The sequence below is a fragment of the Lepisosteus platostomus genome, chromosome 4, assembly GCF_059453375.1.
Source record: "Lepisosteus platostomus isolate fLepPlt1 chromosome 4, fLepPlt1.hap1, whole genome shotgun sequence".
Lineage (NCBI taxonomy): Eukaryota > Metazoa > Chordata > Actinopteri > Semionotiformes > Lepisosteidae > Lepisosteus > Lepisosteus platostomus.
In genome coordinates, this window is record NC_142614.1 from 55487483 (window position 1) to 55504416 (window position 16934).

At 37.1% G+C, this 16934-nt stretch overlaps 1 protein-coding gene across 2 annotated transcripts in view; it reads right to left on the minus strand.

Moving 5' to 3' along the window:
* Positions 1–16934, minus strand: part of ap3s1 (adaptor related protein complex 3 subunit sigma 1) — a 38367-nt gene that overhangs the window by 18841 nt on the left and 2592 nt on the right. For both annotated transcript variants that reach the window (XM_088629918.1, XM_088629919.1), the window contains exons 2-4: positions 14344–14435; positions 6000–6111; positions 1310–1381 (exon numbers count right to left, since the gene is read on the minus strand). In XM_088629918.1, coding sequence (XP_088486044.1) covers positions 1310–1381; positions 6000–6111; positions 14344–14435 — 276 coding nt within the window. The remainder of the gene's footprint in view (positions 1–1309; positions 1382–5999; positions 6112–14343; positions 14436–16934) is intronic.

Here is a 16934-nt window from a genome sequence, read left to right on the forward strand (position 1 = left end):
GCATATACTGTTTTGGGGAATACGACCTATCATGCCAACTGTTCCTGCAAGAACTGCTGGGTCAACTGACTCTGTAAAAAGTGCCATTTCTGTTACGATACATTTCAGCTATTTTGATATGGGCTTCCTGTGCAAATGAACAGTGCTGCATGGCTGCCTTTTGTTTCTGGTAAGCGATTGGCCAATTAACTTTAAACATACTAAGCTCAGACATGATTGGAAGCCTCCAAAACTGCTTGCAGCTTTCTTATTTTATAAGAAATCAATGTCTTTTTTTCTCCTATTTTTCAATGAAGATAGTATATCACTAGAAATTTAGCAAAATACTCTATTGGACTTATATGCTATATATTTACAGCCTCTAAATGGAAATAATACCAGTTAGAATTTCCTGATTGGAAATACAATTGGCACAAACTGAAGCCTCTTTCGTACTGAAAATAGAAAGGGTAAAAATTGAGTCCTCAACCTAGTCCATTTAATAGAAAGCAAACTGTAGACTGTTGCTCAGTAGCTCAGAAGTCAACGTTCTTTTCCTTACTCTACTGTATAAAAAAGCAGTTGCAAAACATGAAGTTAAAGACCAGTCTGAGTGTGTTTAATATGGGCATAACAGTTCTACCAGGCAGAGTGACAGGAGTTTATAACACATAAGGCTGTTAGAAACTCTCAAGGCTTTGAAAACAACAATGATCACTTCAATTTTACTGAGGAATTAATAAAGCACCCATCTCAAATATATAAAAATATATTGGCACCACAACTGACATCACTTACATTTAAAGCATTTTACAAATCACAAATCCCAAGTTATTAAGATAACTGAACGTCTTAATATGTGATATATTTTTCAAACATTTAAGAAAAAAGCAGAATCAAAAGTTAAAAACAAAATTAAATGCTTTGTTTAACTTCAGTTTCACAGCCGTAAAATATTCTATTCTGGACTAAAACAACTAAGTCACAATGAAGTGGACAGCTTTTTAAACAGCAAGAGTTAATGACTGCAACCACTCTGGAAATAAACAAGCTACATGGGAATTAATTTTAGGCATTTTTACTTGGACCATTTTCATTTAGAAAGCGTATTTGTTTGGGAGGAACAATTACACAAAGCTTTTCCATTCTGAAATTTCATAGTAATTAGTGAGATCAGCTGCATGCCAGGAATTTTGTTCATGTTTCACTAATTCAAAAGATCTTTCCCTCAGAGACTCTGACATAATTAATCAATCTTTTCTGCATTAATTCCAAATGTGAGCATCTTTTTTCACATGCAATAAGCTGTAACAAAAGAGCACTGTATTACCTTGTCAACGTGGAAAATTAAATCCAGCTCACAGACGTTCTCAAAACATTTGTCTAGTGTTTCCACAAATACCTGTGGATAGACATACGAGGTTAGTTTTCTGAAAGAAAGAATGACAACTGTAGCAAAATGTCACCAATAAAACAAAATATAATCTTAAAATAAGATAATATTTAATTTACAAAGGTCTACCAAGCATCAGTAGGAATACAATCCTCACTGACTGGCCCCAGGAAGCCAAGGAAAGCAAAAACAGAGCACATTGCTTTAACAAATGAGCGGTACATTCAGCATAAGATAAAAAACCAAATGTATTGTGCTCTGCAGTGATGAAATGACAAGGCAGGTAGACTTCATGCATAGAGTAATTAGTCACATTATTCAAATATAAATATATTTACATTTAAAATGAGCTATACGGTATACATATATATACCACATTTAAAATACATTGGCCTTTATTTGGGGTATTAAATTATAACTGTGCTCAATTAAATAAAAAAAAAGAAAGACACAAATGGACAATCCCCATACAGCTCTGAAACGGTCCTAAAGATATTACATCAATGCTGGACACACTGCAAGTCAATCGAGATTAAAGCACCTTCACTGAAACACTTTTTGTCCACATCGTGAAGATATTCAAAACAGTAAGGTCTCGAGATTCAGTCTGGCTGACGGGGTCTTGAATGGAAGTAGAGCAGAGTGGGATGAAACTGAGCCGAAGGCTGTTAACAGATTAGGATAGCGAGATGAATCTAGCTTTGGAGAAGCCTCTCCCCGCACCCTGCCCAATAACCCACTACCCAGCATCTGCACCTAAGCGTGGTCTTGTATATTGTAATGCACACTCCAGGTTCTGTGTCTGGAGTGTGGGGCATGGCATGCTGGAGACAACTTTATGAGCTCACTTACAGTTTTATTGCCCTTTTCACAGTTCACACAGTGAGGCAAGCTAGTCCCAAAGGCAGAGAGAAGAAGTACAGGTTGGACACAGAGAACTGATTACTGTTCTTTCTTTTAGTTGAGCAGTGCTATTTAATTTAAAGCCTATGCAGTAGGACTTTAATTATCATATAAGGGTGGGTTAACTTTGTATTTTAAACATACACACTATATACTGCAGTATAACATGTAACGATATGGGGGTGGACTTGGGTAAATGCGACTTTGGTTATTTGTGACTGTTCTCTGTACCGAACCATCATGAATGTCGAGACCCTACTGTAATGTAATTTTTACATCAATTAAAAATAGATGCAGCTTTTTTCTTCAGCTTTTTTCCTGGTACTTTTTACCTTCTCAAAACGATATTTAGGCTCAATAAAACTAGGTATCTTTTTCCTTGGGTTAAAGGAATATAACGCTGTTTCTTTAAAAGAGCTCTGAAATTAAAAACTGTTCTTTGTACTGTGTTTGCACCTTTCCCAGATGCACTCAATGGTGATACTGAACAGGAAACAAAGCCATATTAAGGTTTTAAAGAGGAATCCCCCCCAGTAACTTTGTGCTGAAAAACCTAAAATATCAAGTTGTGAAGATACTATGTAATAAGAATAAAAAATTAAGGTCTTGTAAGGAGAATGTAAATTAGCCAGAGAGGAGAATTAACAATTTTGATAATGTGGTATTATTTTCCAAAAGACAGCTTTTTCCTTCAGAAATGTTTCTGTGGTTTATGACAAATTCTAATGAAACAACAGTTGCAGTGTCAAGTATCCTTCAGAGCACCACAAATGATTTACCAGACTTAAAACGAATTTACCCTGATATTCCCAGAAACCTTTGTGCGTGGAATGGAAACATCTAATACAATACTCTGCCATATTTGGTCAAAATCCTCACTGAGCAAAGTCCACCCAGTGGATTTCTTCAGAATATACAGTGAAACGCAAGCGATCACTACATGAAAGTGGGTTAAAACCAAGAACAGGTGGCTCTTATTTACACAAAGAGATGTGGCAGCATGGAACAAACTGCCCGGCCATGTTGTTGAAGGCGATATTCTGACTTCTTGGATCAATTAACTACTAACTAAAAAATGGGCTAGATATTTCCCCTTTCTAAGCGACAACTTGGCATACAAATGTATGTTATGTATTTTCAAGAGGAAAGATGGCTAGGCAACAGTAGTACAAAAACCATCCCAATGAGACAAAAAAAACACCTCTGAGCTTTAGTGAGAATACAAGCACTTTCACTTACTAACACTTAAATTGTTACTTATAAAAGTACTATTTTACATTCTATCCTGGGTAAGTTCCACATGACTGGTTAGACTGCTTTGGTTTGTTTGTTTGTCTAGTTTAGCAATAGACTGATAAAAGGGTAGTGTGCACAGAGTTCCCTCTGCTGGAACCTCTTCACACAGACAACGAGCTGCCCCAGTGCAAAAACAACTGGAAAATAAACAAGGCGTCTAGCGATTCACACAGAATAATAATTAACCAATCTACTAATGCATATTTAAACAGAAAATGTTGATTACTTGAATTCTATGGGCTATATCTAATGCATCTATGCATGGTAATGGACACCTGCACAACATTACCAAGAAACAGTACTGCCTACAGAACTGTTACTACAATTTGGGTAATTTTACAGATTATTTCCACCTCAGCAACAGAATTTCCATGACACAAACATGCTGACTACATGGAAAATGTAATTGCCGAATAAAGGAAATTCCTGAATTCTAAAACAATCTTTACCTACAGGGTCTCTGAATGTTGTTTGGACCCCTTTTACTTTTACTTAATTAGTAAAAAGGATATTTAGATAATTAGTTTGAACACCTCTGTAAATGTTCCTCTGTATAGATCCATGAAGCTATAAAGCTATAAACTATAAGCTACAGTATTAAACTATTAAGCTATAAACCTCTATAGGAAAAATCAAAATGGCTAAAATTTCAGCACAACATACCCACAGAAATGTGTTTCTGCGTAAAGAAGGAAAAACACTGAGCATCCAGTGGTGAATAATGGAAAACGTCTCATGGCAGTGTGCATAACCCAGAGCTTTTGATTAGGTTGCATATTAAAATATATCCCGTGGGTTAGAAGTGGAAGTCACGGCATGTTTCAGAATAAAGCCAGATATTAAGTAAGCCACTGCATGTTGTGGAATAAAGACAGATATTTAGTAAGCGGGCTGAGCCAGACAGATAAACTGGGTGATGAAGACACTCCCACTATACACAACTTCCCCATGCCAATAAAATTTGGCATTAGCAATGTCACCATGAGTGAAGGCAGAAATAAACATAGATGTTCAGATGACCCGAAACACACAGGAAGATAAACAGATGGTATCAATAGATTTCCTGCCTTTAAATGTTTTAATTAGCATTCGCTTTAAATGGTCATTTATAAGCTACACAAGGCTGGGCAATCCTGGTTCTGGGATGGGAGACTTTCAAGGAAATCAGGTTGCTGTTGCAGGTGCTGTTGGTGGAAAAGAAGGTAGCACCGCTCCTCCAGAACAGGTTTCCAAACCCTGTCCCCATATGGTGAATGGGGAAATCACTGGTACAGTGGATCGAGTGAGACATGTCTCAATTAAAGATCTCTTTAAAAGAGCAGGGGTATTAACCACTAAAAATCCACCCTGGGCTTGAAATATCTGGCCCAGTTCCAGATCCCACTTATTTTGATTGCTAACATATTCTGTCTTCTCCATTTGACCGGCTGTGAGACTGCTGGCATATGACGGCTGCTGTATTTCAGTACTGGATATACATGTTAAGTGTTTTGGGATTCTTTGAGATGAAAAGCACTACATAAATGTGATTTATTATGATTAATGTTAATTAACGACCTCTTGAAAAAACAGAAGGTGGGAAAGGATTTGCCACTGCTCATTTAAGGTGTGGTCCTGCCCCCTGGTGGTGCAAAGAATTATTGCATCTCAAAATCCTGAGACAATAATTAAATGATCATGGCGCAGGCAAGCCTGACAATAGTTTCCAGAAGAACGTAAAAAAACAAATGTTCACATGAAGATTTTTTGTATGCTTGCTCACTGCTATTAATAGTAAACAAAAATCATATACAGATAGTACACACGGAGCAATTACTGGAACAAGTGAATCTTACTGTATCTGTAATAGTGCTGATACTGAGCAGAGGAGTATTCATATTTCATGTGCTCCTTTCATCTCTTAATAAATATTTCATTGCATATAGACAGGTACTGTTTCAAGTCACACTACAACTGCTGTGTCTCCCTCAGCTAATTAGAACGGAGTCATCTGCGTGTTTCATTGACAACAAGTTATACACACTGACACAGAAATAGCCACACTGTCGTATTTTAAATTCTGTGCCAGAAAAACCTTTAAATCAGGTTGTTACAACAGAAAGTCAGATTATTCACACAAACAGACAGATAATCTACAGGTCAGGATTAGAAATACAAGGAAACTATCAAAGAAGCTTTTATTTTTAGAAGAACTAAAATTATACTTCAAAATTCATTAAAGAAAACTGTTCAAACAGTTCAATAGCACTGTAAAGTAATGTCAGTTTAGAACACACACATAAAGCAGTGGTATTTCAGTGCTTTCCCTCATTTTTACAGGCGCAGCATATATGGTAACAGTGAAATTACATACACAACTTTATATTATTTTACATTATTACATTGTTTTTAGAAACTACAACAGACTAGTTAAGGTAACATTACATACCTGTATCAGGTCCAAGATACCCAGTTCACTTTCTGATGAATCCACACAAAACACAAAATAGAGTGTAGCATAATGTCTATAAATAAGCTTGTTGTCTGATCCTCCGATCAACCTAAAATGACACACAAGTAAACAGTGTTACTGCTTTTGGGAACACACCTGCATTATTACAGCTTCAAAGGACTGAGTGTTTCATGTAGCAAGGGTGTATATTGAATAAAGTTAGGAAGAACACCAGCTGAGGCTGAAAAGTGACAATAAAGCAATGATGCACAACTCCAGTCCTGGTGGGATACACATCTGCAGGTATTCTAGGGGATACATAACAGGCTTAGAAATGTACAGTAGGTCTTGTATAACAAACATGCAAGAGTTCTTCAAAACAACAGCAGCTTTTCCATAGAAAGCTGCTCCATAATCCGCAGTGGATACAAATTTGCTTGTGACATATTTAGGATTTTACAGATATTTTTTATGTTCAACATAAAATAATTTTCAAACTACACGTGGTTGTGTATTCGAGGTAATTAGTTGACTGTTCATCAATGGATAGTAGAAATAGAGGTAAATGCTCTAAATGGGGTGATGTAATTAGTAACAGAAATCTATGTATGCACCAGAACTCTTTCTACGATATAGCTGAGATCTCAGTTCAGGTACAGTTAGTAAAGTAGCTCTTGACAGCAGATGATAAAACTGGAAAATCCCATTTTAAAAGAAACGTTCCAATCAGAACTACAGGCCATTAGTGCTGCTCTGCACTGCTCCAACAACTCCCTGTTTAATACAATGACAATGTAAAAGCCATGCATTACATGTTATAAATTCGCTGCTCACCCATCCAAAATCTTGGTCATTAACAATCCTTTTGTCACAACGTTTTAAAAAAGTGACCTCTAACAAGGCTCATCTGCATTGTGGTTTCAATAAAACGGTGTTGATTGCTTGGACTTATACTATATATCGCCATACTGGCACCCTCGGAAAAAAACAGGCTTTGGCTTGCCTTAGGACTAAGGCATTTACAGGGGGTGGACAAAATAATGGAGACACTTAATGAAAAAGAACCTGTACTGTATTTTAAAGTAACTAAATCCATTTTAAATTAGATTGATTTTTATACTATTTACCAATAGGCTTCCACTATAAAAGACATCTTATAATCAACACTTTAATGTGCGAGTTTCTAAAGCAACATGAGAGGGCTAATAGATTATGAAATAGGTAAAATAGTTGGTGCCGGACTTGCAGGCGCGTCAGTTACTGAAATGGCAAAATTATTTAATGTGTCAAGGGTAACAGTGTTGAAAAGCATAACGGTATATGCCAAACAAGTGAAAACAGCACTTAGAGGAACAGTGGTCAAAAGTAAAAGCTTGCTGACATGGAAAGATGAACGTTAAGTTAGTTGCTAGAAACCACAAAGGAAAGGCCTCAAAAATTACCATAGAGTTCAATGTAGACCTCTGTGACCCAGCAAAACTGTACAAAAAGAGCTTAGCAAAGTTGATATTTATAGTAGGGCTGCCATTCAGAAAGCACAAAATGGTGTAATGAGCACAAAACCCGGACTTCTGAGCAGTGGAAGAAAGTAATGTATTTGGAGGGGATTAATTAAGGCTGTAAGGTTGGAGAAAGAGACCAAGGAATAGGAAACCATTTTAGGTAACCAGGTTCACCCAATGCACAAACATTGTTTCTTCAAGATGTTTCCATATTCGAGGAGGATAACTGCGTACATTCAAAATAACTAATGGACAATGATTCGGGAGACCAAAGTGCCAAAGTAAATACTTGAAGCTGGAAATAAAAGTCAAACTGTGTGTATCCACTAGAATCAGACTACGGGTGATCCACTAGTCCTGGGGTGGAAAACGTATGTCACACACGCCATGAGTGGCACAAAACCATTTGGAGAGGCTTACGCAATGAAAGTGTACAGTACTTCATGGCAAAGAAAGAAAAGTGGCAAAAAACTTTCCATCTTTAAATTAAACTAAGCCAACAAAGTTATCTGAGGTGGAAAGAAAACAAATGATGAGCTCATTTACAATATTACTTTTAGAAGGGCCACCTTGCTTCACTGGGAAGCGCTGGTCTGATGTTATCTGAACTGATCACTTTTTTATAGTTAACATTTCAGACACAATATACCGTAAGGAAGCTAGATTCAGCACTTTTGGACAGGTGATTCGTTCGGCATAAAGGCCAGGCATCAAGAAAAGTGTTTGCTACACATCCAACAACATTTTCAGACAGAAGCATGAGAATTATTTCAAGGATGAGGCCGGAAGGGCTAAGTCAAGTCATTCAATCTGAGATACAGAAGGTCAAGCAATGTCTTTACAAAGTTTTACAGAGAGAAGTTACAAAGTCACACAATGTGTTGCAAAAGGAATTTACAGATGGGTAATATATATAAGAGGATTTTCTATGGTTTGGGTGTTCTGTTCAATCATTTGACCAAGAAAGACACAGTCATCACCAGAATAAAAGCCCGCCAGATGAAGTAGGAAAATGCATTATTTAAATGGCAAAAAACTTTGCATCTTTTGATGTCACCATCTGTTTCTGTAGAGATACTTAGTGTAGCACTTGGTAAGTGTGTAGTTTAGTACGGTTACCAATTCTTGCAAGATAATATGACTCAGACAAAGTTCAAAGGTATCGAAAAGAGATATGCCGCCTAAAACCCATACATGGAAGATTAACAGGGGAAGATGCAGCACAGACGTTTGTTAATCATCTGAAGGAAAGAAGAATTCATATGGGAAAAATATTTTCTGTGACAGCTGAATTTGCCTCTGCTATGGTCAGTAAACTGTAGGGATTTGTAAAGATCACTGAAGATCAAATTGGCCACCCACTGGTACTTGGAATTTCAGAGCTTTTCACTATTACAAATTCACAAACTTATCAGGAAAATGTTTTTCTCCGGTTCTTTCTGCTAGAAGGAAGATGGAGAGAAAGCTTTTCTGTAGCAGATTAAGTGACATTTGCTATGTAGTGACATTTTACTGACACGTGAAGTACTGTATGTAAATTCGTTATACTGATTAATACTTGTCAACAGAGTCGAACAAGCAATCTACTGTTAAAGTCACTGGCCTTTGTAGTGTGAGCTGTGTGGGGCTACCGTTAGAAGCATAAAAGCTGTACATCTGTGAAATGCTTTGCACTCCGTTGCAGATGCTGTCTTGTGGGCTTCTGTCCTATTCCTCATGTAAAGCCCTATTCCTCTTGTACAGCATGTGACTATTCTGACTCTAGATGGCAGATATCGTCTCAGCTCATCCAACAAATATTTGTTGGGGCTCAATCTGACAAAGAGCGCACTGATAGCAAAACTGTTGCTTTCTACAAAAAGTATTTCAGTGCAAGGTTGTAAAACTAGATGGCACAGTGGAGCAGTGGTTAGCATTGCTGTCTCGCAGCACTGGGAAAAACTGAGCCTTGAGCAAGCGCAAGCGTATCTGTGTCTGTGTATGTGGACTGGCCCAGGGTCTCCTTGTGCATGTTGCTTGCTGAATTAGGCGCTGGCTCCCCTGCAACCCGGAATAGGATGAAGAAGTTAGAAAAAGGATGGATAGATTAGTGTTGAACAAATCTACTATGGGGGGCGTGATTTAATTTTAATGTACTTTAAGTGCATAAGAGCAAGCATATTGCCTACTTCATCCAGAATGACCCATAAGTCCAGCATGGATTTTCTTAGCATCATTAACTGTACTCATAGAAAATATCACAATTGTGAGTATACAATGTAAACTTACTGTTGAAAAGAATATGGGTAGGACATCCCATTCTATAACTGGCAAAAATAAATGAGCGACTATACAGTACACCAACCCCTCACTATATAAATAAGTGTTCAATTTGTGAATATTCACTGTGAAAAAACTGCAGAATTGAAATGCAAAAAAAAGCAACCAAAAATACTTCTACAACTACTGCTATTGCTCTTTGGTAACAGCTACGGGTTGTACTAATCAAGCATGTCAGATTTCCATTCAATTCTAGAAAGAAAATTAAATCTCTCACTTTTCTTGAACTGCAACTTTTTTTCTACAATAACAACTACAAAGCCCTTATTACTATGTTTAAAGATCTTCCTTTAAGATAAAAAAAAAATCACCAGAATTTTGGAAGGAATATAAAATCATTCAACTTTTGCAAACAGTTTCTTTTTCTGTCCTTAAAATGAGAAAAACATGAAAATGTCACCATGTTAAACAATAAAATGGAAATATGGGCACTAGTGACAGATGGCCTTGCAGACTGAGAGATAATTATATCTGTAGAACTCACTTAGCATGAAGCCATATAGATTCATCTCAAGCAGAGTAGCTTCAGGACAATAAAAATCAAAGAGATTTTCTTTCACACTGTCACTGCCTTTCACAGCTCCTATAGCACTGTATTATAACTGTACTGTAAAGACTTTGTGAAACATTAGTACTGTTATTATATTTTTTTGGCCCTTCTAATATCTATTAAATGTGCCCTTGCCTCTAACTGCTCTTGATATTATATTTCTAAGGAAAAGACTGAAACCTCTTGGTTTATTCATGTCACTGTTTGTCTTTCAATATCTGCTAGCCAAGCGCTTACCAACATCCTAGGTAATACTGCTCCAAGATAAAACTCAAATCAAAAATGAAAATCAAATAAAAAAAAAGCCAAAACAAATCTGTTTTGGTGGATATTGGGAAACCTGTACTTCAACTGTAAAGCACGACAAGCGCTGGGCAGCTGCTTTCGATATTCCAATTTGTGGCTGTTATTTATTCAATTCATTTACCTATGCACTTGGCTGGAGCTCTGACATACCACATACCTCTCAATCAGGGCCAGCAGACAGAAGTCCAGCACTTTCCCATGAAAACAAAATTGAGCTTGCATGTTTACGAAGAATTCTAAAGAGTTTTAAAGACAGTCACTGTTTGATCTCCTCAGTTACATTTCTGCAAAAAAAAGTCCTTATTTGCTGTGTATGTGCAAACACCTTAAAAATAGATGTGAAGTGTAAAAGAATTAACAGGATGCCCAGCCTCTCACTTTGCTTCTCTGCTGATGCACTGAGTAGCCTGCTAGGGCAGACTGACATGATCTGAAGAGGAATGATGTGGGAGAGATTCGGCTCAAATATTAAACACATTTCCTCAGAAAAGGGAAGAAAATTGTTTGAGGAGGCAGTACAGTGCAATCATGCAATCTGGCTAATGGTAGATGAAGCCAGCTTGTACAAGGTAAGTGCCTTGATGGTATTGCACACCTCCTCATAGCTTTTTTTTTTTTAAGCCAAAAGTGTTTGCATCATGATTTTAGGAAAATAAAGATGACAGAACTTTTCTTAAAATAAAATGATATATTATGACCTATATAGATGATCACGGACTACACATACAGTGCCTTGCAAAAGTATTCAGACCCTTTAAAAGTTTTCAAATGTTGCTGGAGTACAAATGATACTTTCAAAGGGTCTGAATACTTTTGCAAGGCATCTGCTGTGTGCTTTCTGGGATTTGGCCATGGTCTTACACAGACGCAGAGCAGTCACAGCATTACTCCCTAGACAGCATCACTGTGTCAAGACTCTTTCTCCACGGCAGAATACTATAGTTAGTTTCAAGGTGGTGGCATCACTTCTGTAACATGCTCACTGCATTGAGCCTTGTCAAATACACAGTGCAGCTAATGGGAGATCACACAGTCGGATTCTGCAACCTTACAGGTCATTCAGAGTGGAAATGTTTGAAAAGCAGAGCAGGTCTAATATCTTAGGATTGTGTTATCTGGAAATGGCTGATTAAAAATGGTTTTATGTTACATTGTTAGCATGTTATCAACAGTGGTGGCTTGAAAGCTCACATTGTTAAGCATTATGCACATGTCACAGTTAAGATCTTCAGGAGTTCCATTGCCCCTCGTTTATCTTCTTTTTCCTGTTCACACTGAGCTATGGCACCTCCAGATTTACAAATTAAGCACTGTGCACAGCTGATAAGGTGATTTAACCTGTTGTATAGCACGGTTGGTGAAAATCACAAAAGAAAAACAAGGAAAGGAAACTATATGGCCCACCTATCAAGACATCAAGATAACAATGTTTTTGTGCGATCTGCATGTTAAGAGTTTGGACAACTTCATCTCAGGAAGACTTTCCAGCAGTGTCAGTGACTCCCTTTTAAAAACAAAAATATTTTCACGAAAGTACTTGGGATTAGGTCATTGATGAGGGTTTGTTTCCTGTATTCATAATCACATTACATTTGTTGCCTTCTTTAAATGATGAGCTCTCATTATCACATTGTTCGTCACAGCTCTCACACCGGCAGAGGTCCTACTGTTTTCTGTGTTTTTACATTAGAGATGAATTTTCATTAATTCCTAACCAGCCTCAAAGACAATGTATTTGGGCAGGCAAAGAGCTTTGAAATGACATCAAGAATGCCTCTGTAACACGTACATCAGAAGTTACATTGTCTGCAAGGAAGCCTGGGTACAGTGCCCTCCAAAAGTATTGTGACGTGTTTTTGAGAAAAATGTTCTTTTTTCTTTTAATAATTTTACATCACTGAAAGGTTAGATTTCTGTGTAAGATCAAGCTGATGAACAACAAAGACATTTTTTCATAGCCTTTTTTGCTCATCTTTACCAAGGGTGCCAATAATTCTGGAGGGCACTGTAGGTACAAAATGCCCAAAAATGACCAAATTATGAAAATGATTGGATATCTTGACATGAAACTTTGCCTCAAATAATTTAACCAAATGGGACAAAACTATGAGCCAAATTTCAGGAAAATGTCATTTCCCATGACCTGTGATGAATAAGATCTAGATCTATTGCTTGGCTGTTGCTCAATTAATGCTATATGTCCACTCTGTAAACTGCCTGGAATAAGGTTCCAGAATCTCTCCAATGCTAAGCCAGAAACTAGTACAGTAACACAGTCACACTCTGTAGTTTTAACCTCCACGTACAGACAATGGGATACTAAGGCAACAAAAAGTCACATAAATCGTCTTTGCATTTGGAAGGAATACAATCATCATTTTGCATTTTCAATTTGATTAAAATGTGTAAAACTTACCTTTTAGAGATCAACAGTAAAATTTACAAGAATAATTTCATGAAAACAGAGAACACTTTCTAAAGAACTCCAAAGAATAGTTATCTGGTTTTGAGAAAAGGGATTATATACAGTAGGGGGGAGGGACAATGGAATATACTTCATTTTTATAAACCATACCCGACCTCAAAACTGGTGTGACATTTTTTTGGTTGGTGTGTTTTCTAGTAAATAATATTTTGCGCTACAGAGAGCACCATATACTAAATCCACTATGTACTGTACAAAGTATGAAGGTCGTGTTGTAAAATGTAGGGAAACTCAATATTCAAGTTTTTATAGATTGTGACACTGCAGTGATCATAAAATTACAACTTTACACATACTGTATATTAACAATACATTTCCATTCTTTAAAGAGCCTGACACAGCCAAGACTAAGGTGAGCAGAACCTTTAGAGTGTGCAGACTGTTTCTCTGTTACTCAAGCAAACTCAATTCATGTTCCAAAGGAACGGGTAAAGTTTTATTCCAGGTGTGTCCCCTGAAGAAAGCTCCACAGCCGAAACATTGTGTTTCTTTTCTTCTCTTTTCAGCATGGAATAAACCTTTACTTGTTCCTTTGTAGCCCAAGCATGGTGACGTAGCTACCTACTTGAACTCAGTTCATTTTCAATTACTGGAACTACCAGATACATTATACACCAGCAGCAGGAAATTTTCCACACAGTGTGATAAGGTTTCACAAGACAAAGAAGCTTGCCTTACGAATTTAATGCTTTCAGCTTACTTTACAAGGCTATCTTCTTATAAGGATAAGCACTTTGTAACACAACCCTGAACTCCATTAATCAGAGAAACAAAACTAATAGAAAGGTTTAAAAACTTTAGCAGACAACTAAATAAGACTTAGATGTACACTAAGACATATTTATTTTATTTTTTTGAAAAATTTAGAAAAAGGCCTTAGTGTTCCTGTAACTAAGAAAAATTGCAGAGACGTAATTGAAGCCTTTCATTGTGGACTGCCTGAACACTGTAAACATTCTTGGGTATCCTGTGGTTTATATTTACCATTTCTCCTGCTTGTTTGTTTGACTTCATGGTGATTTTAAATCTGATCAAGAAAAGGTCTCATGCAATAGTTTACTACAAGTTAACTGTAAAAAAACAGTGGCAACATGTTGCATGTATTTGTTTCTTTTAAGTCTGACAAAGTTCTGAAAGGTTGGTATAGCTTACACTTAAATTTCCAATAAATACACTTACATGCCACCTTCCAGGAAATTACATACATTTTCATCTCTTTTTGAGACTAAGTGGAATGTCTCTCTTATTATTTGTTGTTCTGTGTCTTCACTCTAAGGAAAAAAGCAGAAGATAATTAGAATAACGTCATAAAAACAGTTGAGTTCACAGCAAACTTCTCAGGCTGGAGGACTAACCTACTGTAGGCTTTTTAGAAGGCATCATAAAATTGAAGCGAAACTGTTAAAAAAAGTTAAATTTAAGGCTAAAAAGCAAAGGAGCAGGTAAAGGTTTATTCCATGCTGAACGGAAAAGAAAAGAGACGAAATGTTTCGGTTGTGGAGCCTTCTTCTGGTGTGTCACCTTCAGGTATGTCACACCTAAAGAAGACTCCACAGACAAAACGTTGTGTCTTTCCTTTATCTGTTCCTTTGCAGCTTACGCACGCTGATGCAGCTACCTCCTAAAACTAAAGTACACAACTAAATCTTTGCTAATATTTTTTAATAATAGTTTTAATAGAATATATTCAGAAAGTTGAATTGAAAATCCTGCTTTCTCCCTAACTAGTAGAGTACCACATAGATCTGTACTGGTGTAGTAAATTAAACTTGCCAAATCTGCAGAGTATTCTAAATAATAAAATGCTTCAAAGAGGTACAATTTAGATACAATGTATGACTGTACATACACATGACAGAAGATGTTTAATGTAGGTAAGTGCAGTGCTTTGGCTGCAAGTAGAAAAAAAAACAAATTATACCTGCTACATGAGCTACTAGAGGACGCAACTTACAAAATGTCGATACATTGCTTACATCTTCTAGGCAAGCAATTAAAAAGGCATACAAAACCTAAGGATATTTTAATTCTACACTTTTAATTAAATCAAGTAATGTTATGCTAAAATTATATAGCAATAATAAAGCTTAATTTAGAATATTGTGTGCCATTTTGGTCACCACATCATAGAAAAGAAATTGCTGCACTGGAATCCATCCAACAAAGAGCAGGGGACTTCTTCATAACCAACGGTTAAACACGCACCAGAGGGTACAAGTGGAAACTAAATAGCAGTACATTTAAAACGGAGAACAGGAGGCACTTCTTTATCTAAAGGGTTTGGAACAAGAGGATGAGATCCTTGGATCAATTAGATAAGATAAGATCACATTATTGGCCATATACAATTTATTGCATTAGGAATTTGTCTTTTCGCATACCCCAACTTCCTCTCCATGAGACACACCGACACACAGACGGGGAGAGATAAGCTTGGGGTCAGAGCACAGGGTCAGCCATTTATACGGCGCCCCTGGAGCAGCTGGGGTTAAGGGCCTCACTCAGGGACCCAGCGGAGTAGAATTCCTCTACCGGCTGCAGGATTTGAACCGGCAACCTTCCAGCCACAGGCGCAGATCCTTAGCCACAGAGCAACTGCCCTGCCCCTGCTAAATAAATACCTGCTAAATACCTCTCAATTATCATCTTTTTTTATATATTCTTAAAGTGTAATACTTCGGGGAAACTCTACACAAAAAAAAACATCAATAGAAAGCACGTATGCAGATTTTGTCTAAACAAAACAAAAAAAACATTCTGTTCCTTATCCAGTTTAATTACTGCACAACACATATTTGGATCAAAGATTTATGAAAGTGTGTTTTAATGTAAATGCAAATGCTTCGGCAAAATTGCATAACACTGTGTACCTTACATTTTCGTACATGAAAAGATTACAGTGAAGGTAGATGCCAACACTATCTTTGTAATTCATTAACATAAGATAGAAGCTGAGGCCATCTAAAGCCTATTTCCTCATTGCATGAACGCAGCTGTACTGAATCATGTGATGTGTAGCATGGGACTGAGAACACACAGGACACGTGGGGGAGGGGAACAACAATCTACCCACTCCACCCAGGCTCTGGACTAGTTCATATCCAAGTGCCACATTCAGGTTGACTAACAAATACTGTGCTTCAGCCAAACCTGTGACTGCTCCCTCTTATAAAGACAAAAATGACACAGTGTCAGGAGGCCAGACTCCGTCTTTCAGCTTTCTTTTTGTTCATTCTGTAACAATCTGCCACTCATCTACTATCGAGAAGTCACCTATGTCACAGTGTCCGAATTCCTACAATTTAAATCACCTGATTCCTGCATTCTCCCTTTCCTTTCCTAAGATTACCACACAAATTAACACATCTAATGAAGGAACATCATTTAAAAGCAGGGACCATACAAACTACAGTTCTTACACAATAAACCACACCTCTTACATAACATATGAATTAATTTTAAACCACAAAAACAGGCTACGGGTTTTAAACTCAAATGATTTACTTCACATACACGTAACACTTAGCCTCCCTCCTTCACCATCTTTAAATAGTTTGACTCAGGATTCAGTAATAGTCAACTAACCAACAGTTATATTTTGTGTAGGACAGTAAGGTCTGCCAGCACACCATCAACATAAAGTATCCCCAAGCATTATTGCATAAGCATAAATTACAGCTGAAGTAGTACACTGAAATGGCACAGGAAAAGAGGAGAACATTGTCCCTGATTTGCTAGTCTGGTCCAAAAAAACTAAGATGCATCTGTAA